Below are 26,778 nucleotides of genomic sequence, written 5' to 3'. Positions count from 1 at the left end.
CCCCTCATCCCCAAATTAGTTTGGGAGCCCCTCAGAGTGGAGACTGATGAGTGATGGAGCAGCAGCTCCCTGCCTCTGCGGTGGGTGGCTCCCTCCAGGAGCCAGCACCACACGTTAGCTGGGTCTCTGCTGGTCCTCGAGAGCCGTCGTCTGCTTCCCTGTGGTCTCAGGCCAGATCTCTTTACTGGCAGTGCTTTCTTTTTTGTTTTCTTTTTTATGTGACACGTATTCAACCCTGCAAATTGCCTGTTGTGGGCTTGCTCTGAAATGTCAGAAGGCTCAGCAGTTGATGGAGAAGCCCACCACAGACACACAGGGTCCCCATGGGGGCAGATCCCTCAGCACAGGCACTGAGGACCAGGCCAGTCCACAGCTTTGAATGTTTAAAAAAGTATATGAACCAGGGCTGGGTTAGGCAGGAGGGACTTCATTGGTGCTGCTCATTTGGTAGACCCGCCACCTTTGAACACAGGGGTACCAGTGCCCAAATGCCCCCGCGTAACTGGCCACAGGGGTCCCTGGGGTGGTGCGGCCACTGTGGCCCCACGCCTGCCGCTTCAGCAGGGCAGGGTCCAGGCTTGCTTTGGGGAGGCGAGTGGGAATATTGGGCACATTTCTCACATAGGCCGGTTTTCCCACACCACCTAGTGGGACCAGGGATCACTGCCTGGCTGCTTTCTGCAGCATCTCCTTCCCCTTCTTCTCTGGTAGGCACCTGCTCTTGGCCGCTGTTGGGGCGGGGGGCGCAGGGCTGCTGCTCCAATCTACATTGCGAGTCTTGAATAATTATGTCTCAGTGCAGACCACTCCTATATGATCCTCTGCCCTTCATTTCTCACCTTGTCTCCTCACCTTTGCAGCTCACAAGCACAAGAAGCATGACACCTTGCAGCCCTGTGACACCGAGTACCCCGTTTTTGTGTACGAGCCGGCCATCAAGGAGACCAACGGGCTGATCGAGTGTGGAGATTGCCAAAAGTAAGAATTGCAGCTTCCCATTCATTCAGGGGCTTGCACACCTATCCCCAGGTCATGACAGCACACGAGCCTGGTCGCGGAGCCCGCCAGTGATGGCAGTAACTTGAGAAGAGTTGCCTGCCATTGTGCCCATTGCGTGGCCACCGCCGCATCCACAGCTCTGGCCACAGAGCAGAGCTAAACAGCCATGCTGGACAATGAGGAGGTGAAATGACCGAGTTACAACTTATTGATAAAAGAGAAAAAAAATTTAAAACATCTATTAATAAGCAGAGGTAGCTGGAGAATGAGGGAAAGAACATTTAAATATATATATCTCTTTCCATTCCACAGATTTCAGAAAGGAACTTTTTCTGTTTTTTCACGTTTCTGGCAAAAGTTTTCTCCTTAGAAAATTTTCCTTTTTGCAATGCTTTTGGCTTTCCTTTTCCTTTTTATATTTTCCCTCTTTTCTGTTTTTCTACAGAAAAAAAAAAAAGCAGGAGGGGAGAAAAAAAGAAGCGTTAAACTTAAAGAAATTAAAACACTGGTCCACTTTTTTATTTTCCATTTTCATTTTAAGAGAATGAACAGGCCAAAATAACAGAAAAGTCATTGTGAAAAGAGGCCATTTTCAGCAGTTGCATAGCACCATCAGCAATCACGTGTGGGAAGGTGACAGAAGAATGAATTTCCACTGGTCCAGCTTTTCCTAACATGAGGTATCCAAACAGATCTGACTGGAATCCCTCTTAAAAAAAAAAAAAATACAAAACCCCAATCCTACCTAATCTGACTTCAGTCTTGGACCAACTGCAGGAAAGACTTAAAGGTTAGGAAAACAGCTTGCGCTAGTCACCATGACTTCAGGAAAACCAGGCCTTGCCAAACATTGTTTTAGAAGAAGAGATTGCAGATTTGGTGACAACAAGGTATTGTGTATGTGCAATAAGCTCTTAAGCTCTGGGTGGATCCAGAGGACCTGAGTGCCCCAAAATGACCTGCTTGTGCGTTAAGGTGTTGCTGCAGAGATCTCCACCACCAACGTGGCCTGGGTCTGACCTCCTCCTGGATGGAAACTGGCACCCACCCACCCTCCCTGGGAAAGCTGGCAGAGATTTCCACCATGGGTATTTTGTACTGTGGTGGTTACTGCAACCCCTGAGTGGGGAGAGATTGGGGAGGGAGGTTGAATGATCTCAGTGTGATGAGCCTAAACCCTGTGTCTCTTACTGCCCATCCTGCTTGAGTAACCGGTATAACGGGGCGGGAGAGGCAGCACCTCGCCAGCTCCGTCAGCAGCAGCCCCTGAGTCCTGCTGAGCTCCTTTGTAGTTACAGGTGTGGGACTGGATTGCAGCCTCTGGATACTGGGCACATTTCTTTTGCAACTTTCATGTTCGGGAGAGACACGTGCCCCAGCACAGGCTCTGTGGAGCGTTAGACAGCGGCCCACTGGGGCATGCAGGCTTTCCCAATCATGTTTTGCAAGCCCAGGTGGTTCCCAATGGAGTGAGAATAGGCTGCGTGCTCCATCCTGGGCAAAAATTTATCTTGCAGACTGGTGCATGGGGCACCTCTATCCTGGTTACAGAATTTGTGCGTGGGTTAAAATCTGCTTGTCAAAGTTCCCAAACAGTTATCAGCCAGGAATACTAATTAGATGGTTGAGCTGCAGTGTGTGACATTCAACACCTCTAAAAGTGAATACAGAAATCCCAGGAGGCTAGAAGGCAGCAGGACTAGGTGGTGAATAACCAGGGAGACAGGGCAGTCATCCAGTGCAGTCAGGTTGGTCGGTGCAGTGGGCACATCCTCACAAACCTGTATTTCTAATCCAGAAGCCCCCTCCCTTGGCTGAGAGGTGGTTAGCAGGACCGGGAGTGGGTAGAGCCACATCCTGGCTGCAGCATTGCAGCCCTGCCATCAGCACAGGCATGCCAAGCCCGTCATTCCTGGCCTTCCCTGTGCCCAGCGGCCCCAGCCCAGCCTGCAGGCTCCTTGCCAGGGCTGTACGGCTGCTCGGTGCCCAGCGGCAGCACAGCCTGCAGGCAGGCAGTGGAGGACGGCAGCATGGGCAGCTCAGCCTTGCTTCGGCTGGCTGCAGCCTCTGCACTGGCAGAGGGCAGGCAACGCCTGCAAGGTGTCAGGCGGGGGGGTTGGTGCAGGCTGGTGAGATGCCCAGACACGTACAGCACTTTGCGGCGACACCGGCGTGCATATGCTTGGACATGTACACCCTGCCACCCCCACCCCGTGATCGCCCAGGGGGGCTGCAGATGGGCACGTGCCAGTGTGCAAACCCACGGTCACATGCAGCCTTGTGAGCATGGAGACACAGCTGAGCTGCCCATGCACACGCACGTGCACACTCACTCACGCACAAAAGCCGGCACACAGCCCAAACACGTGCCTGCCCTCATCCTGCTCTGCCCATGCAAGCCCTCCACCGCCTGCACATCCGGCAGCAGCGCTTCCATGAGCCCTCATGTGCATGTCCTTGGGCAAATTATTACATCTAGACACAGCCTCGCCAGAACATGCCTGTGCTCATCACCGGACCTTTCTGTAGTCTGCTTGTCTGATGGGGAGGGGAAGGGACTGGCGAACTTGTGGCTGCAAAGTGAAGCTGCATGTTTTTTCGTGGTGGTAGGCGAGACCAAGCACCAGTTGGTCAGTCCCATCACACCAATGTAATGTGCGACGCTATTGGGATCCTCCATTTCTCACGCTGGTAACGTGAAATTTAGCAAAACTCTGCCCCTTGCAGGACCACATACCACATATGTCCTTGCATTGTATAAGCATATGCATAACTATATGTTCAATGGGCATTGGCACACCTCTGGATGAAACCAGGTCTTCGCAGGTGTCATCTGCTGTGACATGCTGCCCCATCTGGGGAGGGCTTGTGTCGGGTTTTGTTTGTTGGTTGGTATTTTTGGTTGGTTGGATTTTGGCTTTTGTGCCTAGTGTGGAGTTGTAAATCTGAGCCAGTTCAGAGCGTCTTAAGGCGGAAAAGGTGAGCTGACGCCACCGCCCCATGCACATGACTGCTCGCTGTGTGTCTCCTGCTTCCTGCTGACATCTGGTTTCCGATGATCTCTGTTTTCTTTGGCTTTCTTTGCTGTGGACCAGGTGGTGCCAGGGCAGGTGCTCTGGCAATGCAGGGGGAGGGATGTGCTTTCTCCCACCTCTCTTTTCTTCACAGGATGTTTGTGGCGCAGCAGATCGCCAGCAGTAACCTCCTGCTCCTCGTCACGGATGCCGTCTGCGACTGCAGCATCTTCCCACCCGTCCTGCTGGATGCAAAAGAGGTCAAATATATCCTTCCACAGGCAGCAGGGACGCGTGGCTCCACAGGCCCTTTCGTCTCTGTGTTTGCTAGGGTGGAAAACCTGCTTCCAGGACAATTGCCGTGGGGGTGGAGGGCATCGCCTGACCTGTGGGACAGCCAGGGAGAGGGACGCAGATCAGGCAGGGTTGCATTGTGATGGAGAGGAGGCAACAGTCCTGCCCTCCAGACCCCCAAGAGGAAGCCAGACTCCCCTGGCCAGGCTGTCGGATGCACTGTACAAGGGTGAGGGTGGGACAGGCCAGGAGAAAGGGTCAGTGGTGGTGTGGGCACAGCTGGGCTGGCTCCCCGACACTGCTCCCAGGTGCTTCTGTAACCCTTCCCTTCCTCATCCCTCACTCCTCGTAAGGATGGTGACGTAGCGCAGCTTGTCACCTTGACGTAGTGAAGCTGAGCCCTCTCCATGCATTTTGGCCGCTTTCAGGTGCCCGTCATTCCTTGCCACCTTCTAGAACTTGGAGACGTCTCCAGCCCATGCAGGGTGACCTGCCCTTCCCCACTCTGTCTCCCAGGCTGTGCAGTTACACCGAGATGACTTGCGTCAGGGCCCTGTGGGTCTGTGCAACGCTCATCCCCCTTTTCCTTGCCTGCCACTGCCAGTGTCCTTAACAGCCTCGCACATAACGCTTCAGTGAAGTGTGAACGGATGCGGTCCCAGAAGCTGAGGCGGCGGCCGGACACGTGCCACGCGTTTCACCCCGAGGTACCCCGGGGCAGCGCAGGAGGGACGGAGAGCATGGACCGTTTCACCGCGGGCGAGCCTGTGCCCATGCACACGTGTCTCCTCTTGCACCCCTGTGTTGTGTGTATCGTGTGCCCATCCCGCTGGCTGGACCCAGACACAGCCATGTGACTCCCCAAGGGGCTTCCGAGCAGGAGGACGGTCACACTAGTGACACCTGGGAAGGGCTTGAGCTCAGACATCACAGGGTTGCTGGGTTTCTTCAGGGGGATTCAGCTGCTGGAACAGCCCCTATTTCTGTAACCAGCTCGTGTGACTTGGGCTCGGTGCAGCAGCAGGCAGCTCTCCTGCCTGCTGGGCTGGCAGGAGTTTGGTCTGGGCACCTTCGCACAGCGTGCGAGGCAGCCCGGCTGCTTGTCCCTGCCCTGCGGGGTCAGGAGCGGGCACCATGACCCGCTTGTGGGCAGGAGCTCTGGAAGGAGCTGCAGGAGGGATGTGCGGGCGGGAGCCGCCCCTGCTGCAGCCTCCAAGGCTGAGGGGTGCGTTTCAGGGTGTGGGGCAGAGCGTGGCGAAAGCTGAGGAGGTGAATGGCTTCACAGCTTGCAGGTGGCCGCCATGGCCCACGGGCATCAAACCAGTCCCTTCCCTTGCCCTCGGTGATCCTTCCTTTTGGCCACAGGCATTGCTCCCCCTTCCAAAGGCGAGGGGCGGGTTCCCTTCCCTCTGCCAGCGGCCACCCTGTCCGTAAGCAATCTGACGCCTTCTCTCCCATCTCCCAGGAAAACGCCCAAGACTGCGGTGGTGCTGCGGAGGTCTCCATCTCGCCGACGCTGCTCCTCCTGCCCCTGGCACTGCTCCTGCGGTGACGTTGCCCTGCAACGGTGATGCTGCCTGCAACGCGCCTTATGCGGCAGACACCCAGGAGGACAGGGCTGCTGCTGGCCGGAGCGGCAGCAGGGGAGAAGATGGGGGTGCAGGCCATTTTGGGATGCCCGCTGCGACTCCCTGGGGAGATGAGGTGTTAACGACACGGTGCAGCACATCCTGCGTCCTTCACCACAAGGTCCAGCGCGGTGCTGATGGTGGAAGCTACTCCTGCCTTGAAGCCCATGGGAAATGGCCTGTGCGAGGACCGGCAGGGTTGACTCCCGGCACATCACCTACTGAGCTGCTCCTCCTGGCCATTGGCTCCCAGACGGTTCGGCCAAGGTCGTTGGCACAGCTTGGATTTCACCATCACCCTGCCTCCCTCCGAGCTACTTTGGGGTAGTTGGCCCCAAGAGGCAGAGGGCTTGGTGGGGCAGATGTGGCCTTAGGGGAGCAGGAGGGGCAGGGGACGCTGTCTGCCTGTACCTCGGTGGGAGCTGCTGGGATTTGGAGCACCTGCGATCAGAGCAGCCCAGGCACAGCCCTACCTGAACAGGGCCCTTAGGGGTTCCCAGCAGGGAAACAGCATCTCCTGGTCTTGGGGGTGATCTTCGACCAGGACCCCAGGGGCAGGACATGGCACCTAACCTGAACTGCACTAATGTAACACACAACCAGAGGATGGGAAGTAGCACGACTTGACTAGGTAGCTGCAGCTACGCCAACTCTGCCAAGGAGAACACCCCCCCAACACTGCTAGCACAGCATCCAGAGTCTTGTCTAGATGTGGACTTACCTCTGGGAAGGTGTTATGTATGACCCACCAAAAGAGGGGGTATGTTCCCCGCTGCCTGCTAGTTTCACTGCAGAAGCAGCTAAGAAACAGGCACTTTTCCTCACGAAGCAGTACTGCCCTGCTCATTAAAGCTGCCCTTGGTTTTCCCAGGGTGAACAGCCCCCTGCCCTGAGTCCTCCCAGCTGGTGGGCATGGGCCATTTCTCACAGAGCTTTACGGACAATGGGTGGGGAGCACTCTTTTTTTTTTTTTTTTTTGTATGAACTGCTCCATATCATCTTGTTAAAAAACAAATATATGGCATATTTTAAATAGATACTTAAGCTTCAGCATGTCATGTTTGGTGCTAATCGCAGCCCTGCGCTACATCCCAGAAACCCCTCTCCCTGCCAAACTTGTGGTGACAGGATGTGGGTGGAGAGACTGCAAACAGACCTGCGGTGGCTTGGCTATCAGAGATGTGCCAGCAACTCACGGGGACGCCAAGAAGTGCTCCTGGTCGCTGCATCGTTGTTTTTACCAGAGCTATGGGAAGATAAGCCTCTGGCCATGTAGCACACGCTACCAGCCGGCTGCACCACACAGCCCACGGCTCTCTGGTTATCTCTGAGGCAGCGTGGAGGGGTCCCAGCACCGGTGGGGTACGTGCTGGGGTAGGGATGCCATGGCCAATGGCTACAGAAGGAAACAGGGTCTCACCTTGAGCTCCGCACCGTCCCGTCTGTAGCCACCCCAGCACTTGTGGGTACACCATGGTGGCACCAAAGGAGCAGTCTAGCAGGCCAGCAGGGCAGCGCCTTGCCCTGGTCTCCTCTGCCAGGTGGGCCAGTTTGGGAGCCCACTGCACCCCTCCAGGCCCCCTGAGAGCTGCGTGGCTCCTCACACTGAGCTGCCACCTCCTGCAGGGTAAGCGCCCGCACCCTCCTCGCTCGCTGCCCGGCGAGCAGCACTGCCTGTGGCGCTGCCCTCTGCGTTTGCCAGCCACGTGGAGCTGCGGGGCTCCCCACTGAGCTCACCACATCACCCGCTCCCACCGCCACCGGGGTTAGACCCACCTGCAGCTCTGCAAAGGGCGGTTTTATAGGAAAAGGCTTTATCCTCACACCAGGGCTGTCCCCTTCCCCGCATGAGCAGGAGCCCACAAACGCACCCCAGGTGTGCTAGGGTCAGTATGGACGCTGCCCCTCCTGCCACCAGTGTCCCCTGACAGTAAGGGGACAGCGCCGGTCACAACCAGGTCCTGATGGGGACCTTTCAGGGTGGCACAGCCCCTGCTGTGGCGGGTTTTGCCTTGTCAGAGGGCACGTCAACTGCAAAGAGGAGAGCAACAACTGTGGTACTGGAAGTAAATCTGGAGGTGGAGATGGTTTCCAGGCTTCAGATGCAGTGACCTTATCAGAGCCAGAAGCAGCCACGGAAGATGAAGGCAGCATGGAGGGAAAAGGGGCTTCTGTCAAGGCCAAGGAGCTCAGGAGCCACTCACAGATGGAGGAGCCACCGGCTCAGGGCATCCCCCGCCGGCTGGCACAGCCCCCCCAGCTCCATGCGCCTGCTCTCAGTGCCTGCCCTCCTGGGGCACCGCTCTCAAGGGTGACCTCCCTGTCAGAAACGATTAGCAGTCCCATCGCCACGCAGCTTAAAAAAGATGTATAAGTGCACATTGCCCTGCTGCATATGAACCATGTTTGATTTCAGGTGCATTAATCCACAATAAACATGGTCCTGTAGAGACCTGCACTGAAAGAGTGAAAGATGTGAATTATACCCAGCTTAGTTGCTTCAGCAAGTTTGTGCGTAGGTTGTAACTGAAGGCAATAGGGCAGGGGTGAGACCCGGATGATTTCTTAAACCACAAAATAAGGGTGAAGGTTTGCCCTGACTTAAAACCCGAGCACACGCTGGGAACCGTGCCGCAGAGCCGCTCGCACCATTTGCACACCGCAGCGTCGAGCTGCCGCAGCGAGCAGCAGGACGGACATCTCCCTCGGCGCAGCTGGAGCTGGGGTGCACCCGGCTAAAGCAAACAGAGCCGTTCCTGGAGCTGGCAGCGCCTCCATGCCGGCGTCTCCCCGGGCAGCCAGAGCTCGGCCGTGGGCACAGCTGGCGGGTTCAGCCGGGCCCTGTCGGGGCTGGCAGCGGACGCCAAGCCGCTGCCTCAGCCTGCGCAGCCTCGGTCGCGCAGGTCGCATCCCAGCCCGTGCTGCCTCCTCCAGCGCTCACCGCCTGCTCCCCGAGCGCCCTCCGCACCCCGCAGCAAACAGCTCCCCTCCCGCCCGTGCTGCGGGGCTTGAGCTGGGGATTGCGGAGGCGAAACCGGAGGGCAACCGGTAGTCGGGAGATGGCCCGGCGTGCCTCCAGAGGAGAGTGGCCCCTGCGAGGGGGCGAGGGTGAGGTGTGAGCCCACAGCCCCCCGCCACCTGAGCCGGGCCCACTCTGGGGGTGCCCCACTCCTGCGGCAGAGCTCCCCAACCTCTGGCTGCAGGGGCCTGGGGGGGGACACATCTCCTCACGCCCTTCACTGGGCAGTACCACCCGCTGTGCTTCAGAGAGTGTCCCCGCACTTGCGCTCGCTGCTTGACAGGCATGCCCTAGGCATCCCCCGCTGCCCACGTCCTGCACACGGGGATGCAGGAGACACCAGGGTCCCTGGGACGCTCCAGCAGCACCGTTTGGGCAGCGCCGGATACCCCTCTGCGGGAGACTCCCTGCTGCCTGGGGAGGAGGTGTGATTTATAGACCCCGCTGCTGGAGCTGGGACAGCTGGGCTTGCTGCGGGGAGTGAGGAGGAGGGGATCTCCCCGGCCCCCCACACAGCTGCCCTTGAAACCCCAGCGGGTGTGCTTGGCCACAGCGGCTCCCGGGGGGGCCTGTGCCAGTGCTCCCCAGGATAGGCAACACACACATGCTGCGACATGCAGTTTTGCGACAGAAGCTCCGGCTGCTGTACGTGAGGTTTGTCTGAGCCATTTTTTAGGAGGCAAGCAAGCAGCCCTTTTCTTCCCACAGTGCTGCTGATCCACGGTGGGATGAGCTGTGCCCAGCTATGGCTGGCCTTTTTTTCTTCCAGCAAAGCACACCCCAAGCACACCTACCTGTTTCTTGTCTCTGACATGGGGTTAAGCAAATTCCACCGCCTGCTCTGCTCGCCTGGCAGAGGTAGCCGCTCACAGCCCTACAGTGAGAGAAAAATCCCCAGGAAGAGCAGCTGCTCCATGTCCAAACTTCTTCAGCCATATGCTGGGCACAGCAGATTAAAACCGGTCAGCAAAAGCAGAGATCTGAGGCCAGAGGATCCAACCAGCAGCGGAGCAGCTGTGAGAAGAGCCATCTCTCACTTCCAGCCGAGCAGCATCCTGCTGCCATCCTGGTACAGCACTATAAATCACAGCTGTACCTCCTGCAAGATCCCATCCGCCCCTGTAAGCAAGCAAACTGCAGGCATCGGGGTTTATTCTATTAAGGAAAGACTCAATGAGCGTCACAAGCGGTGCTCTGCAGCGAGGGGTGTCCGTCAGACCCACCCAGCCACCTCTGGCTGCCGCACAGATCAGGGGCTTCACAAGTCTGAAACCTGCAGTGAGCTTCCTCGCAGGCCGGTGGAGAGGGAGCTGGGAAGGGACCTGAAATCTCTCCGTCACGCTCCTTACAGGCTTCAGAAACACCCCGCTGCAGGCTGAGGTAACCCTGTCCCCGCCCCGAACCCTGCAGTGGGCACTGAGGGCATCCGAGCCGCAGGCAGGGACAGGCACCCGTGCAGCGTCGCGTGCAGGTGCCCTCCCTTGACTCGTGCCTTGGGACAGAGCAGGCAGGTGACTACACCTTCGAGCATGACCAGATGGAGATGACTTCATCCTAGAAAATAGTAGGAAAATCAAGCCCTGGATTTACAGCAGCTGTTTGCAACTGGGAGCAGGCACAAACCAGCAGTTTTTTCAGCAGGCTGGCCCTATGTCGGCTTATACTTAGCAAGAGCCTGGCACATCCCGGGCTGGAGATGGCAGCGGTCGTCAGGAGCCACATGCTTCAAGTGGGTTAGGGGGGGCCATGCCCTCCTCTGCCACAGCAAAGGACCAGGACCACAGTCTTGCTTGGTTTTATGTGTACCTCTCAAACTCCAGCTCCTCAGAGTATTTTCCAGGATGCTCCTTCTGCCGACAAAGCCCACTGGTACTTTCCGCACAGAGGCACTGCGCTCTCACAAGCCTCTCAGCTTGCAGGGGAGAGGGGGCTGAGGGCAGCCAAATGCAGCGCTTGCTTTTGCACAAAGCAATTTTTCGAAAGCAAGGGGAAAAGGAACATCAAGCTCCTGTGCGCTGAGTGACTCCGTCACCAGCTGGACCCTCGGTGGAGCGGGGTGCTGCTCCAGTCCCCCCTGGATGCTGGGGAGCTCCCCCATCCCTTGGGGCAGGCTGTTCCCCGCACCCCTGCCCTGCCCCAGCTGCAGGGCCCCTTACGCCACCTTGACACCTTCGGTCACTCAGCCAGCGAACGCCATTGTCATTACCTCCCATGACATCAGCCACAGCAATGCAGCTCGTCATCGGCGCGTGATGCAAACTGTAATAGCCCCACTTGAATGCCACCAAACACGTTTCTTCAGTAAATACCTCGTGGGCCGCGCAGGAAATTTCATCAGCTCTTGCTGCTTTGCTTCCTGCTGCTGCCTCGCATTTTGGGGGCAGCCTGCCTTTCCCCAGGCAGGGCCCCGCCAGCAGCGGGAGAGGGCTGTGGACTGAGCCCCGTTGGTACACCCCGGTTCAGCTCCAGCGGGGCTGGGCAGCCGCCGCCATCCTTCCTGCCGGCGTTACGAGGAGCAGCGCGTGCGTTGCACAGGGATGTGCACGGGCACATCCTCGGCCCTCCGCGAGGAAAGGCTGCGGGGACGGTGGCAGGGGGCTGCCAGCCTTCCGGGAGGCCCTGCCACCCCCCGGCCGTCGCACCGGGGCTGGCCTCTCACGGGCAGCAGGGAAGGGGACAGGGAGCCGCCAGGGAAGCCCCCACGCTGGCAAGAGCGCGTACACAGATGCTGTATGTTACACGCTAGCCAAAAACCCAAGCTGCGCTTGCTTGTCTAAATTTCAGCCAGCAGTGGCTTTTCTTCAGCACGGTACAGCCGGGCCCCCCTGGCAGCAGAGGTTGGAGCTTGCTGTCACCCCCCCACCCCCTACCCCCCCCCCCCCAGCTCCGAGGGACACGAGGGACACAGCGTCGCTGTCACACCCCCCACCCCCAGCTCCGAGGGACACAGCGTCGCTTTCCAAACTGGCAGGAGGCTCCCTGGCAAAGGCAGCAAACCCAGCCCGGCCGCCCCTGCCAGGCAGCGGGACGCGGAGAGCTGGGCCGGAGCCAGGGCAGAGCTGCCACAGCCAGGAGCAGGCAGGGAGGTGGTGGCAGCGGCTGCTCCCTCCCGGGAGGGACGGCTTCCCATTTCTCCTTCCCAGCAGCAGCTGCCACCCCACAGCCCCGGCTGCTCCTCTTGCAAGCAGCAGGGAGCTGCCCCCCGGCCTGCCCGTGCTGCAGCGAGCGGCGCCGGCCATCCCCGCAGCCTGGCATGGGCTGCAGAGGGCAACCGCTTCGGTTTTGGGGAGCTCGGCTCCAGCCGGCGCCGTGGCAAACCTCAAACCGCACGCACAGGTTCAGCACGGTTAGAGATGAAAGCGAAAGATAGCTCCTGGAGCGGCTTTGAGCGTCATTTGCCTCTGTTAGGGAAACGCATCGTTGCTCTGGGAACCCAGCCAGGCCCATGATTTTCCCATTTTGCTCACAGCTAGACCAGTTCGGTTTTTACGCCAACTGTGAAAAGCCTCTGTGCCCAGTTGTACCACTACCAGCGATGAAGCTGCTAAAAAGCAAGATCATCCTGAAGCTCCAGCGCAAACATCTCCCAGCTCAGAAACAGTAGTAGTTCTGTTGTTCAAACATGAATTTTACTAGAGGAGGGCAAAGGTGAAGCTCCTGGAAATGCCAGAAATAAGACCGAGCAGCCAAACCAACCCCTCGCACACACAGCGGAGTGCCAGGCTCGCATCCCGCCATCGCTCCCCAAGGAGCCTACCTTCCCGACAGCCAACAAGGTGGTGAGCAAGGCACCAGCTACACTGCGGTCCTCTCAGCGCGGCCGAACGGCTGCGCTGCCCAGGTGATGCTGGGCAGAGGGTTTCCTCCTGCGCTTCTCCTACGATGCTCGTTGTTGAAGTACTTGAAGATGATCCAGTGTGACACGCTCGACGTTGCCATGAGCTCGAGGCCGGTATTCCTTCTTCATAAAGAGCAATATGGACCTAGGAAGTAACACACATCCTCTGCAAGGAGCTGATCTTTTTAGGGAATTTCATTCAAAGCACATCTGTGCTCAGCACTCCTGGAAATCAGCCTGGAGAATTTCAGCTTGGGCACTCCAGGCAGGTATAGAAGCACTGACCAGCAGGACAGTTTGGTTCAAATAAATTGCTTGATGCCATACAGGAGGCAGGGGGAAAAAAAATAAAGGAAAAAAAGAACTCAGTTTTGCAGTGAAGCTTCTAATAGCTTCAACTAAACCAAGCTCAGCTCCTCCATCCTAATCATATGCTTCATTTATTTCCAGCTCCTTAAAAAGTTAGGCAATGGCCTCAGACAGTCACCTTGATGGCAGCGCTTTAATCCATACTCAGGGTAAGTTCACCCTTTGCAATGAGAGAAGCAAGTGATTCTTGGGAGCGGGCAAAGCACGGCCACAACTACATGCAGCAGAGGTAGGACGTACAACTTTAGCCTGCCCAGGCAACTTTTAAGTATCACTCTGCTTCCTGAAAACAAAATAAACCCAATTCATATTCAAACGTGGCAGCTTCTTTTAGTGTAATTTGTGTGTAATCTGATGCCTAAATTCTCCACACTCCTTGAATTTGCTTTGCATTTTTAAAAAGAAAAAGAAAAACAAACCATCCCGAGACCTCAAGCTGTCACAGGTCATTTACTGGAGCTGGCTCTCTTACAAGGCACTGCAAAACACGTATCTTGAGTGAAGTAACTGATAAACAGCACAGCGTAGGTGCCCAGACTCGGTGTGAGCCAACACAAGAGGAGGATTAGGCATATTTTGCCCAGGCAGCTCACAGATGTTTGCTGACAGCCGAGGAACGGCGGCGATAAAGGAGCAGAAGGCCCCACCCCAGGCACAGGGCTGATGCGGTCAGCGCCAGCCCTGCTCCCTCCCCAGCCAAACCTGGCTCCTTGCCGCCCCTGCCAGCCCCTCAGCCTGCGTACCAGAAGATGATCAACCCCTTACTTGGGTACAGGCTGGGAGGCATTTCCTCTACACCAGGAATTTGAGTCCTCCTGAACGTCTCCTTCTCAATCTCAACTCACCTAAAAATTTGCCCACAACCACCAAGGTCTCCAGCACCCACCCTCTTTCCCCCCAGCTCTTGTTCTTCACACCCTCAGTCCCTGCCCCTTCTCCTCCTCGCAAGCTCTCACCCCGCAGTGCTTCACCTTTGGCTTCCCAATACTGTTCACAAACCAATTTCTGCTCCTTCCACCACGCTCCACCCAGTTTGACTCCTTGGCCAGTTTGTTCCTTTCCCGTGTCTGCCGGTTATCCCCCAGCACCCAACCTGCAGCGGTAACTTTTAAACCCTGGAGCAAGGAAGGGGACAGTACACACTCAGTCTGCTCTAAAAATCTGTGAGAGCAGGAACTGGGAAACTGAGCCACTGAAAATCGGTGCCTCTAAACATGCAAAACCAGATAACCTTTGAAATTATAGCTAGCCTAGGTTCGGATGGAGGCTTGGAGGATGGAGAGAGAGACCCGGCAAAGGCTAGCCAGCCCCAAGGCCACCCTGCAGCTTTACACCCTCACTCGACAACGTGGGTTCAGCTAAGCTTTCCAAAACAAAAGATGAAATTTAGCAGTGTCCTGGTTTTGGCTGGGATAGAGTTAATTTTCTTCCTAGTAGCAGGCATAGTGCTGTGTTTTGGATTTAGTAGAAGAATGTTGATAACACACTGATGTTTTAGTTGTTGCTAAGTACTGCTTATGCTAGTTGAGGACTTTTCAGCTTCCCATGCTCTGCCAGGTGCACAAGAAGCTGGGAGGGGGCACAGCCAGAATAGTTGATCCAAACTGCCCAAAGGGCTATTCCATACCATATGATGTCATGCTCAGTATATAAACTGGGGGGGGCTGGCCAGGGAGCAGCAATCGCTGCTCGGGAGCTGTCTGAGTATCGGTCGGCGGGTGGTGAGCAATTGCATTGTGCATCACTTGCTTTGTATATTGTTATTATTATCATTATTATATTGTTAGTATTATCATTACTATTTTACTTTATTTCAATTATTAAACTGTTCTTATCTCAACCCAGGAGTGTTTCTCACTCTTACTCCTCCGATTCTCTCCCCCATCCCATCAGGGCAGGGGGAGTGAGCGAGCGGCTGAGTGGTGCTTAGTTGCTGGCTGGGGCTAAACCACGAAAAGCGGTAACACCAATCCCACTTTGTCCGCAAATTACTTTTAAAATATGGCAGAGGTCAAAAATAAGCAGACATGGGACAGGATAAGTGTTGTCACAGGCTTTTCATCCTCTGCAAGTTCAGGATAATTGTGTGTCAGGGGAATTCTTATGACGAGCAGCTTCATGGAAGCAGTGGCACCAGACACATCTAACACCACCTCCTTCCCCCACACCACTATCTGCTGCATACTACAACTGGCAACTCCAGTGGGCATCGAATACAAGTCTAGACTTTGGAAAAACAAATTTCCCTCAAGATTAGCGCTAAGAGGCAGCACAGTCCATGGACACCTTTGTCTGCTGTGATGTTTATATATGTTAAACAGTAGTGAAATCTTACGGCAAGACCAGGCACAAACTTGATGTGAATTACAGGCATCAAGAGGACGCCACACAGCAGAACTAACGTTTCAGTCGCACGAACTCCCACCCGCTGGCTTTTGCTCAAGGAGGCATGCAGCAAGCATCGGTTCAACTGTACATGAACAAGCATTTAGGCATCAGTTTGGCTTCTGCACCAGCAGAAGTCTTCTACCTATGAACTGCTGCCTGTAAGCATGGGGAAGGAAGAAAGGGAGAGCGACTCTTCAGGCTTCACACACAACACGGAAAGACCCAAACTACACAAGATTCCATTTGGTTCTTTTATTAGCAGAAGTTAAGAATACAGCAAGTAATAAGATCCCATCTTAATGTGGAACCATCACCAGAGTCCCCAACCATCAAAACCCTAGAATGTGCTTCATTGCTTTCAACAGTAAGCAATTTTTAAAAAGAAATATACTGAACAAGGCCACTATTTAATGGGGAAGGAAAGAAGCTGTAGGTCCTAACTATTCTATGGCAATAACCTGCACACAGAGCAAGCAAGCCTCTGACTGCTGAGAGTAAGGCATTCAGGTGCCAACCTGGGAAGAGTTCTCAGCAAGAGCTACAGAAAAGTGCACAGCTAGGTTGTTTTTATTGGAACACACAAACTTCTTGAACGGAGAGACTGACTGGGTTAAGAATAGCAGGTGGAGTACTGTGTTTTTGTAATAGTTCTGTGCTGTGTAGGACCAGGTTACAATCACCCTTCAAGGAGTGAATGTGGGATGATCCAGGATGGAGACTGCCACTTCTGCTGGTACGGTTAGAGGTATCCCAAAGCGCCTTACAGACAACTCTGATTCTGATATGCAGCACGCTTTTCTCGGACACCAGTATACTTCCTGCCAGGCAACTCTACATCTTTTGTCAGGGATGCCAGCACTATTAGCCCTTACAGCCAAGTTAATACTGCTCTTTACTTCATTTTAGTACCACACAGACCTGTGATAAACTTCTTCTGGCCCTACAGGCATCCAGTGTAGTCATCCTACTGAGAACACGTCCCTCTAAGCTCACAGACTCCGCTGCAGCACCTCTTTCTGCAGCTGACCTTGCTCTCAGAGGCTTTACAAAGACTCCATTCGAGGGGTGAAGCCTTAATATCCAGTCAACTTTCGGAAAGCACCTGCTTCTACTTGACTCCACTAGGCAAAGTAACTCCCCAAAACACACTCCATGATATCCAGGGTATGGGAAGATCTTTGCAATCCACATTTTTTCTCTTGAAGGATGAAAATTCAAACTTTCAGGAGTCTTTAAAAAAAAAAAAATACACAACAAAAAAAACCCCCACCCTTTACCTTCCTTCCTTGTGAAATACAGCATTTTATGAGCTGTTTAACTCATCTGTGAGAGAGGTAATTGCTCTGAATTTCCAACTAAACACTCCAAGCAATACCTGTGCCATAACAAACAAAACGTTCAAGTTTCATCTTACAAACTCCAAAGCTTCTCCTTCAGTCTAGCTTCTGACTGGGCTCCAAAGATCAAGCTACATCAATTATACAAGAGAAGGGTATATAGCTCCCCTTATATAGGAGGTGCGTCTGCTCCACAGCAATCCAACTGAACTCTTAGTTTTACATTTAAGAAATACCAGCAGTCCCATTGCTAAAGCACAGATGGGAAGCAGACCTAAGGAAAAAAAAAAAAAAAAAGAATTAAAAAAAGGGGAACCACATTGGGCTGATTGTGGATTTTTCCTCTTAAAAAGAAAAACCTGCAAACTCCCTTGGCATATGGAGCCTGACACATGAGAAGGTAATGTGCTTGAGGTCTGCAGTAACTGTTAACTCCAAGTCCTGGAGTACACAGCTTCCTCTTTCCAGTCCATCTTAACCCCACCTCTGTTTCCCCGCACATGTTCAACTATCTTTTGACAAGTGCATTACCATCATTTGTTCAGTCAAAACAGGGCAGGTCCGCAAATGGCAACTATCTACTCAACAGGGGCCTTTGGGTACAGGCAGGCACTGATGGAGTCGGACTGTTTGCCATTTCATGTGCAGTTATCCCATCGTGCTCCAATTCATATGACGAGAACCAAAACAACTTACTGTAAGATCCACTATCCAAAACTATACAGACCACACAAGCTTGGAAGGCAGCTGTCCCACACACTTAGGCAGGGTGCCGATGTATCTTTCCAGTTACTCAAGTAAATAAATTTGCTAACACTGTGACCTGGATGACAACGCGATTAATCCAGCCTTCACAACCCTTGTGTACACGTACTGAACCTACTCCCAAGTGCTGGCCAGGACCCCACGTTGCCCAGGGCATGCTGGCCACCAGGAAAACCTGCAGGGCCAACAAGCTTCACTCCTGGGAATTTTACCTGGTCCTCCTGCAATCATTTGTTTTGTGCAAAATTGAAACAGTGTGTGGTACTTGCATGTTGCATTCTTTACAAAAACCCTTTTCCCCCTACCCATTGTTTAAAACATTTATATAAATTTTATTTAAACAGAAAGTTAGAAATCTTATTTACAATTTGTTTTTCTCCCAAAAGAGCATCTAAAATCAACTCCCAAACCCTCCAAGAGGATATAAATTTAACCTTGATTTTTTTTTTTTTTCTTCTTAAAAAAAAAAAAGGAAACTGCTAAGCTATCCCTCCCCACTTCTACAAATAAATATGGCATTGAACAGAAGCCGATTTGGAAGGGTCCTCTGTAGCTCAATCTGTAGATCCCAAGAATAAGTTAGGGTTTCAGAATTTCCTGGTCTTCAAATTGATTCATTCCATTGCTTGAGGTATAGAATTTATCTTGGTTAGTCAGAATCCCCATGAAGCTCCATGCCCCATCAGCTGAAACTTGGATTCTTCTTAGGTATTCATTTCGCTAGCCTGTATGCTTCAACCACGCTTGCGGTACTGTTTTGGTTACGATCTTGGGCTGAAGGCTGGTTTTACTGCATCCCATCTTCCTCTGTGCAGCCTCCTCCAACTGTGAAACGGAACTCCTGGAGGTTCGAAACCCCGTGGAAGTGCACAAAAGCACCAGCCACTACAAAGACGTGAAACAGCTGATGGGAGTGGAACTGCGGAAAAGAAAACACTTCTGTTCAGCTGGAGTATTTTGGGTTCTAGCGCTACCCCGTCTCCAAAAAAGCCACACATTCAGCTGAAGTACACAGTAACACGTAGCAGTACCTCAAACCACAAGCTGCAAAGTTCTCCAAGTTGTGTATTAAAAGCCCATCCCCCTCCTATCATTAGCAAAATAATCAAATTCCACACACACACCCCCCCCACCCTTTCCTTCAGTCATCTTAACCAGCTGGTCAATCAACAAATATACTACATAAGTGCATCTTTGTAAAGGGACAAGGATAATTTCAGAGCTTTCGGCAAAAGGATTAAGCAGGACACTTTTAAAATTAGTTCCTCTGCAACACACACTGGTGGTTTATTAAGAAAAGGGCTATCTCATACAGCTAACAAGTATGAACTCTGCTCTGGTCACAGGTGTAAGTGTTACCAGGTGGATTTCAGAACATTGTTGTTCTATTTCTCTGCCACAGAGAAACAGAACGGGGAAAAAAAAAAAAGTATTATATTAAAACCTAGAAACAACCAGATGTTCTGAATGAATGCCCAGGATGCTATTGATTATAGTACAGCAGAATGAAAACCATAAGGGAGCTACATGACAAAGCATGCCCTTGTTTGAGGGAAGCCATACCAATATGGATAATGCTCTTGAAAAATTTCTACAAATGCATATTTGCAGGCTCCATGGGAAGCTTGAAAAAGAGTTGGTGGTACACCAGTGCTTCTGGAGCCTAGTTCATTATTGTAACAAGGCTTTGTTTGGCCATTTAAACAAACCTAGCAAACTGGTGCTGTGCAAAAGCCACTCAAACAACCCAGGTCTCATTCTCATGTCTAAGCAAGCTTCTTTAAGGGCCTTACACTATCCTAGTGGAAGTACATTGGCTTTCCAAAGGTCCGCCTCCCTCTCATCTCTACTCTTGCTCCATCCAGTTTCTTTTTTTACATCTTCCCCATATATTTGCCCTCTACAGTCTTCACAATCCTTTCCCTCATTCCAAGTTTCCCCCACCCACCCACCTGCTCACCCCACTTTCCCTTCTTCTGGGCCAGAGATCCCTCCAAAGTTCACCATCTCCATCCAGCGTTTTCACTGGCTGCACATGATGAGGAGGAGCCACACATGGTGCAGATCCCGGAGAACACAAAACCCATCAAAGAAACAACCATGCACTATTCTGCACAGAAGCAAGGCAAGATGTGTGTTTGCAGGATCTTCAACACACACACCAAAAGGTTTGCAAAGTTGCTTACCCATCTATTAAAGCTATCTAGCAGATGTGCGGGGGTGAATTTGCACACCAGCAGTTACCTCAGACCAGCCAGCTTGTGCTAACTCAGAAAAAGAGGCACCAGGTAACGGTGAGGGCCCATGGCTGTTTGGCCCCTTAAGACCCTATGCTTCTGGTGCAGCAGTTTGATACTTGCAATAAGAAAACATTGACACAACATTCTCCAGCCTCAAGGGGAACCAGCTCTCATGTTGGTCTCCTCATCCAGTCATTCTGTAGACTCACCCAGATGTCACACTTGCCAGGGAAGAATCTCTCCGGGATGCGGGCAGCATATAGTGCAGCACCAGTGATGTACAGGCATGCCATGAGTGCCAGCCAGCCTATCTGCCCCATTGTGGCTGCTTTCAGGAGCCCCTCAGAGATGACAAAGTGCAGGGTGGGAATAACCCCACTAAGACCCAGACCTAGAAATACTCCTGGGAGGTAAAGAAAATGTGGGAGAGTCAGATTTGAACAGTGGCGGTAAAGGAAGACAATGAAAACACAAAAGCTATGGAGGGAAAACTCAGTATTTGCTGAAGCAGCAGAAAGGTGACAACTCTTGAAGCTGGAGGTCCCTAGAAGAGCTTTCCTGGAGAAGAAGTTAAAGAATGCACAGACTTCCTTCATATACTAGAAGCTACGTAGTTATAATGTTCCAGCAGATACTGAAATATTTCATTTAATGATTACGTCTGCCAGCTTTAATGTACCTTAAGTCAGTTACACATCTTGGACTGTAGAGGGCACTGAAGCTACATGAACTATGTCTCACTTTACCATAATTTCTCAAGAGCAAGCCAACAAGGAGAGACGACAAAGAGATTATTTATCATATGCTGTACAAGTAGTCCTAGGAAACAGAAAAATAGCATCTGAGGCTCATCTGATCCGCCACATATGAGAACATGGTTTATTCATTTAGATTTTAGCAGCAAGTACAGAAATCTTGTAAAAAAAAAAAAAGCGTGCATGGGGGGAACAATCACATCCCATCCACAGATTTTAAGTTTGGAAGGCTGAACTCCCTGAAGGTACACCCATAGCTTGTCCAGGAAATCTAGTTTTATTGTAGACAGCCTGTGCAGGTTAAGTAACAAGACGTGTTACTATTCAACCCAGCTGTGTTCAGATTCCATAGCTGCCCCCTAAAGCTTTCTTTCTTCCTACCTCAGAATATGAAACCAAATCTGGTTTTGTTCTTTTGATCACGTGAAGAGAAAAACTAGGCTCTTTGTCTTAAATATGTATTTTATCTACGCAAATCATTCAGATTAATTAAATCTTTCAATGATTTGCTAGTGTCTGAGCCTAGTATTACAAAAACAAGCAGCAGAAGGAATATATGCATACACACACCAAGCAGTCAGTCATGTTTTGAGAGCGCAAAGTTGCTAGATATAGCTACAAATACTTTGCACTACCTTTCCTACTGCATGTGTTACTGTCCATTTCAGGAATGCACTTCTAGGACTCGCGCCAGCCCTTATCTGTGCATCCAGTTGGCTATAATTAATGCTGAAAGAAAACCCATCAAGCTCCCAATCCAAGAACATTAGCGCTCTATAAAATTAAGCTCTCAAGTCTGCCCAAGACCGTTTTTCCAAGTGGCAAGTAGGAAGGAGGAAAGGCAGTCGAGAAGCAAAACAATTAACTTCAGGTCTTACCTGCCCTCACACCCCGGTATTCAGGGGTTGCAAACATGTCCCATTGTGAGACAATTATGGCTGCGATGCCCAGGACACAAATCACAATCAAGTAAATGAAGCAAGGCTGAGGGTTGCAATAGAAGGAGTAGTACAGCCATGGTACAAAGCTGCCCATTATGAGAAGTGCAATGCCAGAATAATCCAGCCTAGAAGGAAACAAAAATCAGTTTGATAAGAAATGTGAACCTCTGGAAGTCCTCATACCAAGACTCTCTTCTTTAGTAGACCAACTGTCTACTTCTCACTGCAAAATGAAGTTATTCTCACTATTGCAACCTACTTCCTGATGGCAACTCTTCCACCAATGGCCTCCCACAGTAACGCATTACCTTGACAGACAGCTAGTAAAGGCCATTTTTGGACAGTCATCAGCAATACATACAGCAACCTTTAGATGAAAGCTTTTTGAAGGAAACTCAGATTTAAGCTTCAGATGAGGAAAAAAAAAATGAGTACAAGAGTCCTCTGAACACAAAAAAGGGCACACAGTATGTTGTGAGAGCACAGCCAACACAAACACTTTAGTATCTGACAAGCATGAGTTAGTTAGGCATCAGCTTAAGTGACCACTGGGGAATAATGTCACAATTTTTCAACGACGCTGTTTTTCTATACACCAGTGAAGAAAAGGAATTCCTACAGCCATTGCTTTTTACCACACCCTGACAAAATACTCCTACAAAAGACGTAGTTAATTTTTCAGTAGGGGATTTTAATTGCTGGGTTACTTTAGAGGTGGTCTTGCAGATTACGCAATCTTAGCTTGAGTAATCTTAGGAAATACGATGTATTTATCAGCCAGCCAAAAAAGAACGCGTAGTAAAACCAAAAGACCAAGACATCTTGATACACATTGTGGAGCTGTCTTACATGAGTTTAAGATTCAAAGTTACTCAGAATGGTTGAAGTGATAAGTAGTGACAGTTTCATTAAAAATTCAAAGTCCTGCAACTAAGCTTTAGGTGTATTACTTACAGCAGCAAGATGCATGCACATGCCTGCCAAACAGCAGAAAATGAAGGAGTTTTAAGACTAAAACGACAGCACAAAAACTCATGCTGAAACAAACAATAATTAGAAGAAGCTGCACTGAATCTCTGCTCAACTCTGTTCCAAAGTACATGCAGTCATGCAACGAACAACTCCTACAACCAGGGCTCCAGGCATAAATCCCAGCCCTGTTTTCCCACCTGTTTCCTATTTGGCCTACCCTCTCCTCTAGGCACTTACTTGGAGAAGAGCCGGGAAACACCTTCTGAGTGGCAATAAACTGTGTGGAAGAGCCATGAGAAGGAAAGGCAGAGTATGGCTCCCAAGAAGAACAATCCAACAACCACTTTCTCCTGCACTGGTGCTACAAAGGACATGTTTGGCCGAAACATGTAGAAGATTCCCAGACAAAGGAAGAACACACATCCTGAAAAACAGTAAGGTGGAAAGGTGTCAAGTTCATGCATATGAAAGCTTTTCTTTCTAAAAGCACGACTTTAATGTACGGGAGCACTAAACATAGGAGCTGCATGACAAGCAGCAGCACACACGCAGAATAAAGTACTGCGCTAGTTCAGTTATGCATTCCAACCCCATTTCTGTCTCAGACTGATGCAATACAGACTTGCATGGACTATGTATTTTTAAGTGTTTTGCAAGATGCCCAACAACTCGTTGGACACTCCAGAAAAATGAAAAAAATCTGTTGCAAAATGTAAAAAGAGAAGGGCATAGTTCAAAGAAACCCTTTCCCTTCAAGGCTCCTTGCAAGTTGAAAACCATTCATACAAGGTGCAACTTAAGCGTGTTCCTATGGCAAGCAATGTGACCTCAATTAACACCTACACACTTGGGAATAAAGAATATCTACCGGTAATTTATTAACGATTGGGAAATTTTTAATTCATTCCTTTGTATTGAATGCCATAATTAAGGAAGTCCCATCCAACCCTGGTGGGATAAAATTAGGAGAGGGATACCAACCTGTTAATTTAACAGGTTACTAATGGAATGATAGTGCTGACCACCCCCCACACCCCCTTTCTATCTTGCTCTCAAAGAAAAAGAGCAATGAAACCAGTTAGCATTAAGAGCAAACTGCAAATACCTAGAAGATGTGTCCAGATGTTACCAGTCTCTGTATGTATTCTGAAGATACTCTTGAAACAAGCCCGGAAGGAAGGCATGGGTGGTCTGTGTCCATGCAACAGGTAGTCGTTGTCCTTTAGCCAGTCAGGCAGAACATCATGGGGAATGACTCTCCATCTGCCCTCCCATACCTAGAAGTTAGAAGATTTTAGTTAAATGCAGGGAATTGAGTTCCACTAATGTATGGCAAAAGTCAGAAAACCTGTATTAGTAAAAGTATTAATCTCTGAGTACAGTACACAGAAAAGGGTTGATGGGACATCTCTGGGGAAAAGGCTTTACACTTGAAATACAATGCTTAAGTCACTGTTCCCTATTCAAAACAGTATCATTATGAAGTTGAGCTGAGAAAGAAATACTTCAGCATTTCATTGAACAGGGAAGCTATTGGGCTTTTTTACTGCTAATGAAGGGAAAGCATTTAATTCATTTCTGTGTTGTTATTTTCACAGATCATCCTTCCCATTAAATTGAAGAAGCCTACACCTAGTTCTCTCCGAGAAATAAGTAAAAGTCTGTTATTCCAACCATAAGTCAATCTGACTACGTATCTCCTAGGATTTGGGGCAGTCTAGCAAAAAAGCTACCCATCAGCACTTATATGGGCCAGAAAGCATGAAGTGGCAGGAGTCCTGTGAGATGTGCCCAATCGCTTATCCAGGTTAGAAAAAAAAATGCTCCCACACTCCCAAAACAAACGGTGACAGATCAGTTAAGGCAACAGATCCATGACTCTCAATTCCATCAGATTTCTTCTTTAAAGGGGGAGAGAGAGAGAACATATGTGCACACATCTATTCTTGCCGCTGGTTCCAAATGAAAGAAAGCGTGCACGGGCATTCTTAGCACTGCTTCAGTAACATAAGATACATGTAGTCTTCGCTTTGGCTTCAGAAGCAGCACTGCCAAGCAGAGGGGTATCAGGGAATTGCTTTATGTACCGGGGTTGTTTCTGCAGTGTTCCTTGGATTTGTTGTCTGGCTAGTAAAACAGGAGCGAGCCCGAAGAATCCTGCAACACTAAGTTTAAAAAGCTACATTCTTATTTCAGTTTCAACAAGAGCCCAGAGTTTTTAAATCAATTCTCCACACTCCTTCATGGAAGCAAAACATAACTAATCAGAATAACCAACCCAGTTAAAGATTGAGTTCTTAAATACATTAAACAAGAAAATAACTGTTTTACTTCATGAACCAAAAATTTGCACTGAGGTAGGAACAGCAGGAGGGAATTCATTTTATACAATCCACCCTACAGAACGTTTAAGAAGGGGAGAAGGTGTATAGTTAAAAACCCCAACCAAACGAACAACAAAACAACCCACGCACAAAAGACAACCAAGTAACTAGGGTTCCTCTGTAAAGACATCAAAGAATAGTTCATAAAACCAGCAGGAACAAATGTAAAAAGGGGGAGAACTCCTTTCACCAAGAAAGGACAGCCAGAGACCGATACAGCCCCAAGGCTCTAAAAAGCAGCAAAAATTGCGCTAAGGTCAGCAATTACAAAATCTGCAATGGATTTACTTAGATACAGTTTTAATACGGCCTTGTTTTCTTTTCAAGTAAGGGACAAAGCTTATTCTAAAATGGATGCAAACGGTGCTGGAAAAGCAAAATATTTACAAGTCTGAAGAAACACGGAAAAAAATGACCTCATAAATGAACGTGCCTTGAATCAGAAGGCTTTTATTCTGCTTTGCACTCACAGGTGTTTCTCAAGAGAGACTCGTCAGTTGCATGATCAGCTTTAGAGTCTCATTTGTAATCCCTATTGTTCCATGCTTTACAATTTATTCATTTATGACAGACTGAGATCCTGAGAAGCTGTAGTGTTACTAGTTATAACAAGAGATGACCATTCATGGATGGTGTGTACCTGCTCTCCCTCACATTAGTAGCACAGTTGCTGCAGGTATAGCGCGTTGCCCACAGGAGCTTCCTAAAAAAGGAAACTACTTCAGCAGTTTCCATACACCCTTACCTTACACACAAATTCTTCCATTCTCTCCATGGCATGGTGAGCTTGTAGAAGAGGTGACATACCCATAAAGCCTTCATCTTCTTGAGGTGACTCATCATTGTGTTCATAATCCTCAGAACACTGGGGGGAAAAAAATAGAGAAAAATGCTTTGTAGAAAAATGAACAGAGAAAGGTGACCTTGTTTTCCATACAAAACTATGATTTGAGGTCCTGGCAAGTGAAGAAGACTTCTTTCCTTGTACGGCACTGCAGGAGGAATGCAAAAGAACCAGCAAGAAAATTAATATGTTCTTAGGTATCTGAGAACAACTCACATGTCTAATCCATTTTGCATGTGCTTTCACCAGGTTTGGAAGAAAGCAGTGTTCTTCTGTAAGTTACGCTTCATTAAAGCCCAGATATGGAGCCTGAGGCTTGCAGCCTACCCACCTCTAGGGAAGGATTACTTCCTATTTTATGTTTCAATGTCACTATGCCTGCCTTAATGCCTCTATAACATATCTGGCATTTTAGGATAATAAAAGGCAAGCCAAGGAGAGGAATCCATTTACCTTGTTATAAATGCTTCACCTCAATTTTTAGTTCAAATCTGAAGATCTGTTCTGTTTAACTGACACTTCTGTTCAGCTCGTAATCCGGTAATGGACATTTACTCATTTGTTGGACTTTCAAGGTATTTCAGAAACTAGTATGAAACATTTCCCAGTTAGACAAAAGACAATTTATCAAAGAAAAGCAGTAACAGACATCAGAGTTTTAAGCAAAATTCTAATTAAGAGAAATATCATATCCCCAAGGTATACCAAGAGAATTATGAAAACAAAAACAAAAACACCCCACTGAGCCTGGATATTCAGCTGGTACACATCACTAGTAACTTTTTAGGAATGAGGTTTGGTAGCTTTCTACCCTATGTTGACTTATCGCATCATCTACATATTACAATACACTCTAGCTTTCCATTTAGGAAAAAAGGGAGTTGGGGGGGCAGGCACAAAAGTTCTACATTGCTTACTACAATGCTCGTGGCCCATCAGAGACTCCATTCAATGCTTCAGCTTCCAAGGTAAACAAGTTTGACAAAGCTAG

General features: G+C 50.3%; 2 protein-coding genes across 2 annotated transcripts in view; one reads left to right on the top strand and one right to left on the bottom strand.

The window, feature by feature from the left end:
* The window catches only part of CACNA2D4 (calcium voltage-gated channel auxiliary subunit alpha2delta 4), a 144,108-nt gene extending 138,249 nt beyond the window's left edge, over positions 1 to 5,859 (top strand). The window contains exons 37-40 of the mRNA XM_075709888.1: positions 861 to 978; positions 4,168 to 4,280; positions 4,932 to 5,014; positions 5,773 to 5,859. Of these exons, the coding sequence (XP_075566003.1) occupies positions 861 to 978; positions 4,168 to 4,280; positions 4,932 to 5,014; positions 5,773 to 5,859 (401 nt within the window). The remainder of the gene's footprint in view (positions 1 to 860; positions 979 to 4,167; positions 4,281 to 4,931; positions 5,015 to 5,772) is intronic.
* A 9,945-nt stretch (positions 5,860 to 15,804) lies between these two features.
* The window catches only part of ADIPOR2 (adiponectin receptor 2), a 43,121-nt gene continuing 32,147 nt past the window's right edge, over positions 15,805 to 26,778 (bottom strand). Inside the window, exons 3-8 of the mRNA XM_009482304.2 lie at positions 25,689 to 25,808; positions 23,665 to 23,836; positions 22,797 to 22,983; positions 21,525 to 21,712; positions 20,101 to 20,294; positions 15,805 to 18,570 (exon numbers count right to left, since the gene is read on the bottom strand). Coding sequence (XP_009480579.1) covers positions 18,439 to 18,570; positions 20,101 to 20,294; positions 21,525 to 21,712; positions 22,797 to 22,983; positions 23,665 to 23,836; positions 25,689 to 25,808 — 993 coding nt within the window. The 3' untranslated portion in view covers positions 15,805 to 18,438. The remainder of the gene's footprint in view (positions 18,571 to 20,100; positions 20,295 to 21,524; positions 21,713 to 22,796; positions 22,984 to 23,664; positions 23,837 to 25,688; positions 25,809 to 26,778) is intronic.

The sequence above is a fragment of the Pelecanus crispus genome, chromosome 1 (genome assembly GCF_030463565.1).
Source record: "Pelecanus crispus isolate bPelCri1 chromosome 1, bPelCri1.pri, whole genome shotgun sequence".
NCBI classification, from domain to species: domain Eukaryota; kingdom Metazoa; phylum Chordata; class Aves; order Pelecaniformes; family Pelecanidae; genus Pelecanus; species Pelecanus crispus.
Note: the sequence above shows the minus strand (reverse complement) of the source record. Positions and strands in the feature narration are given on the sequence as shown.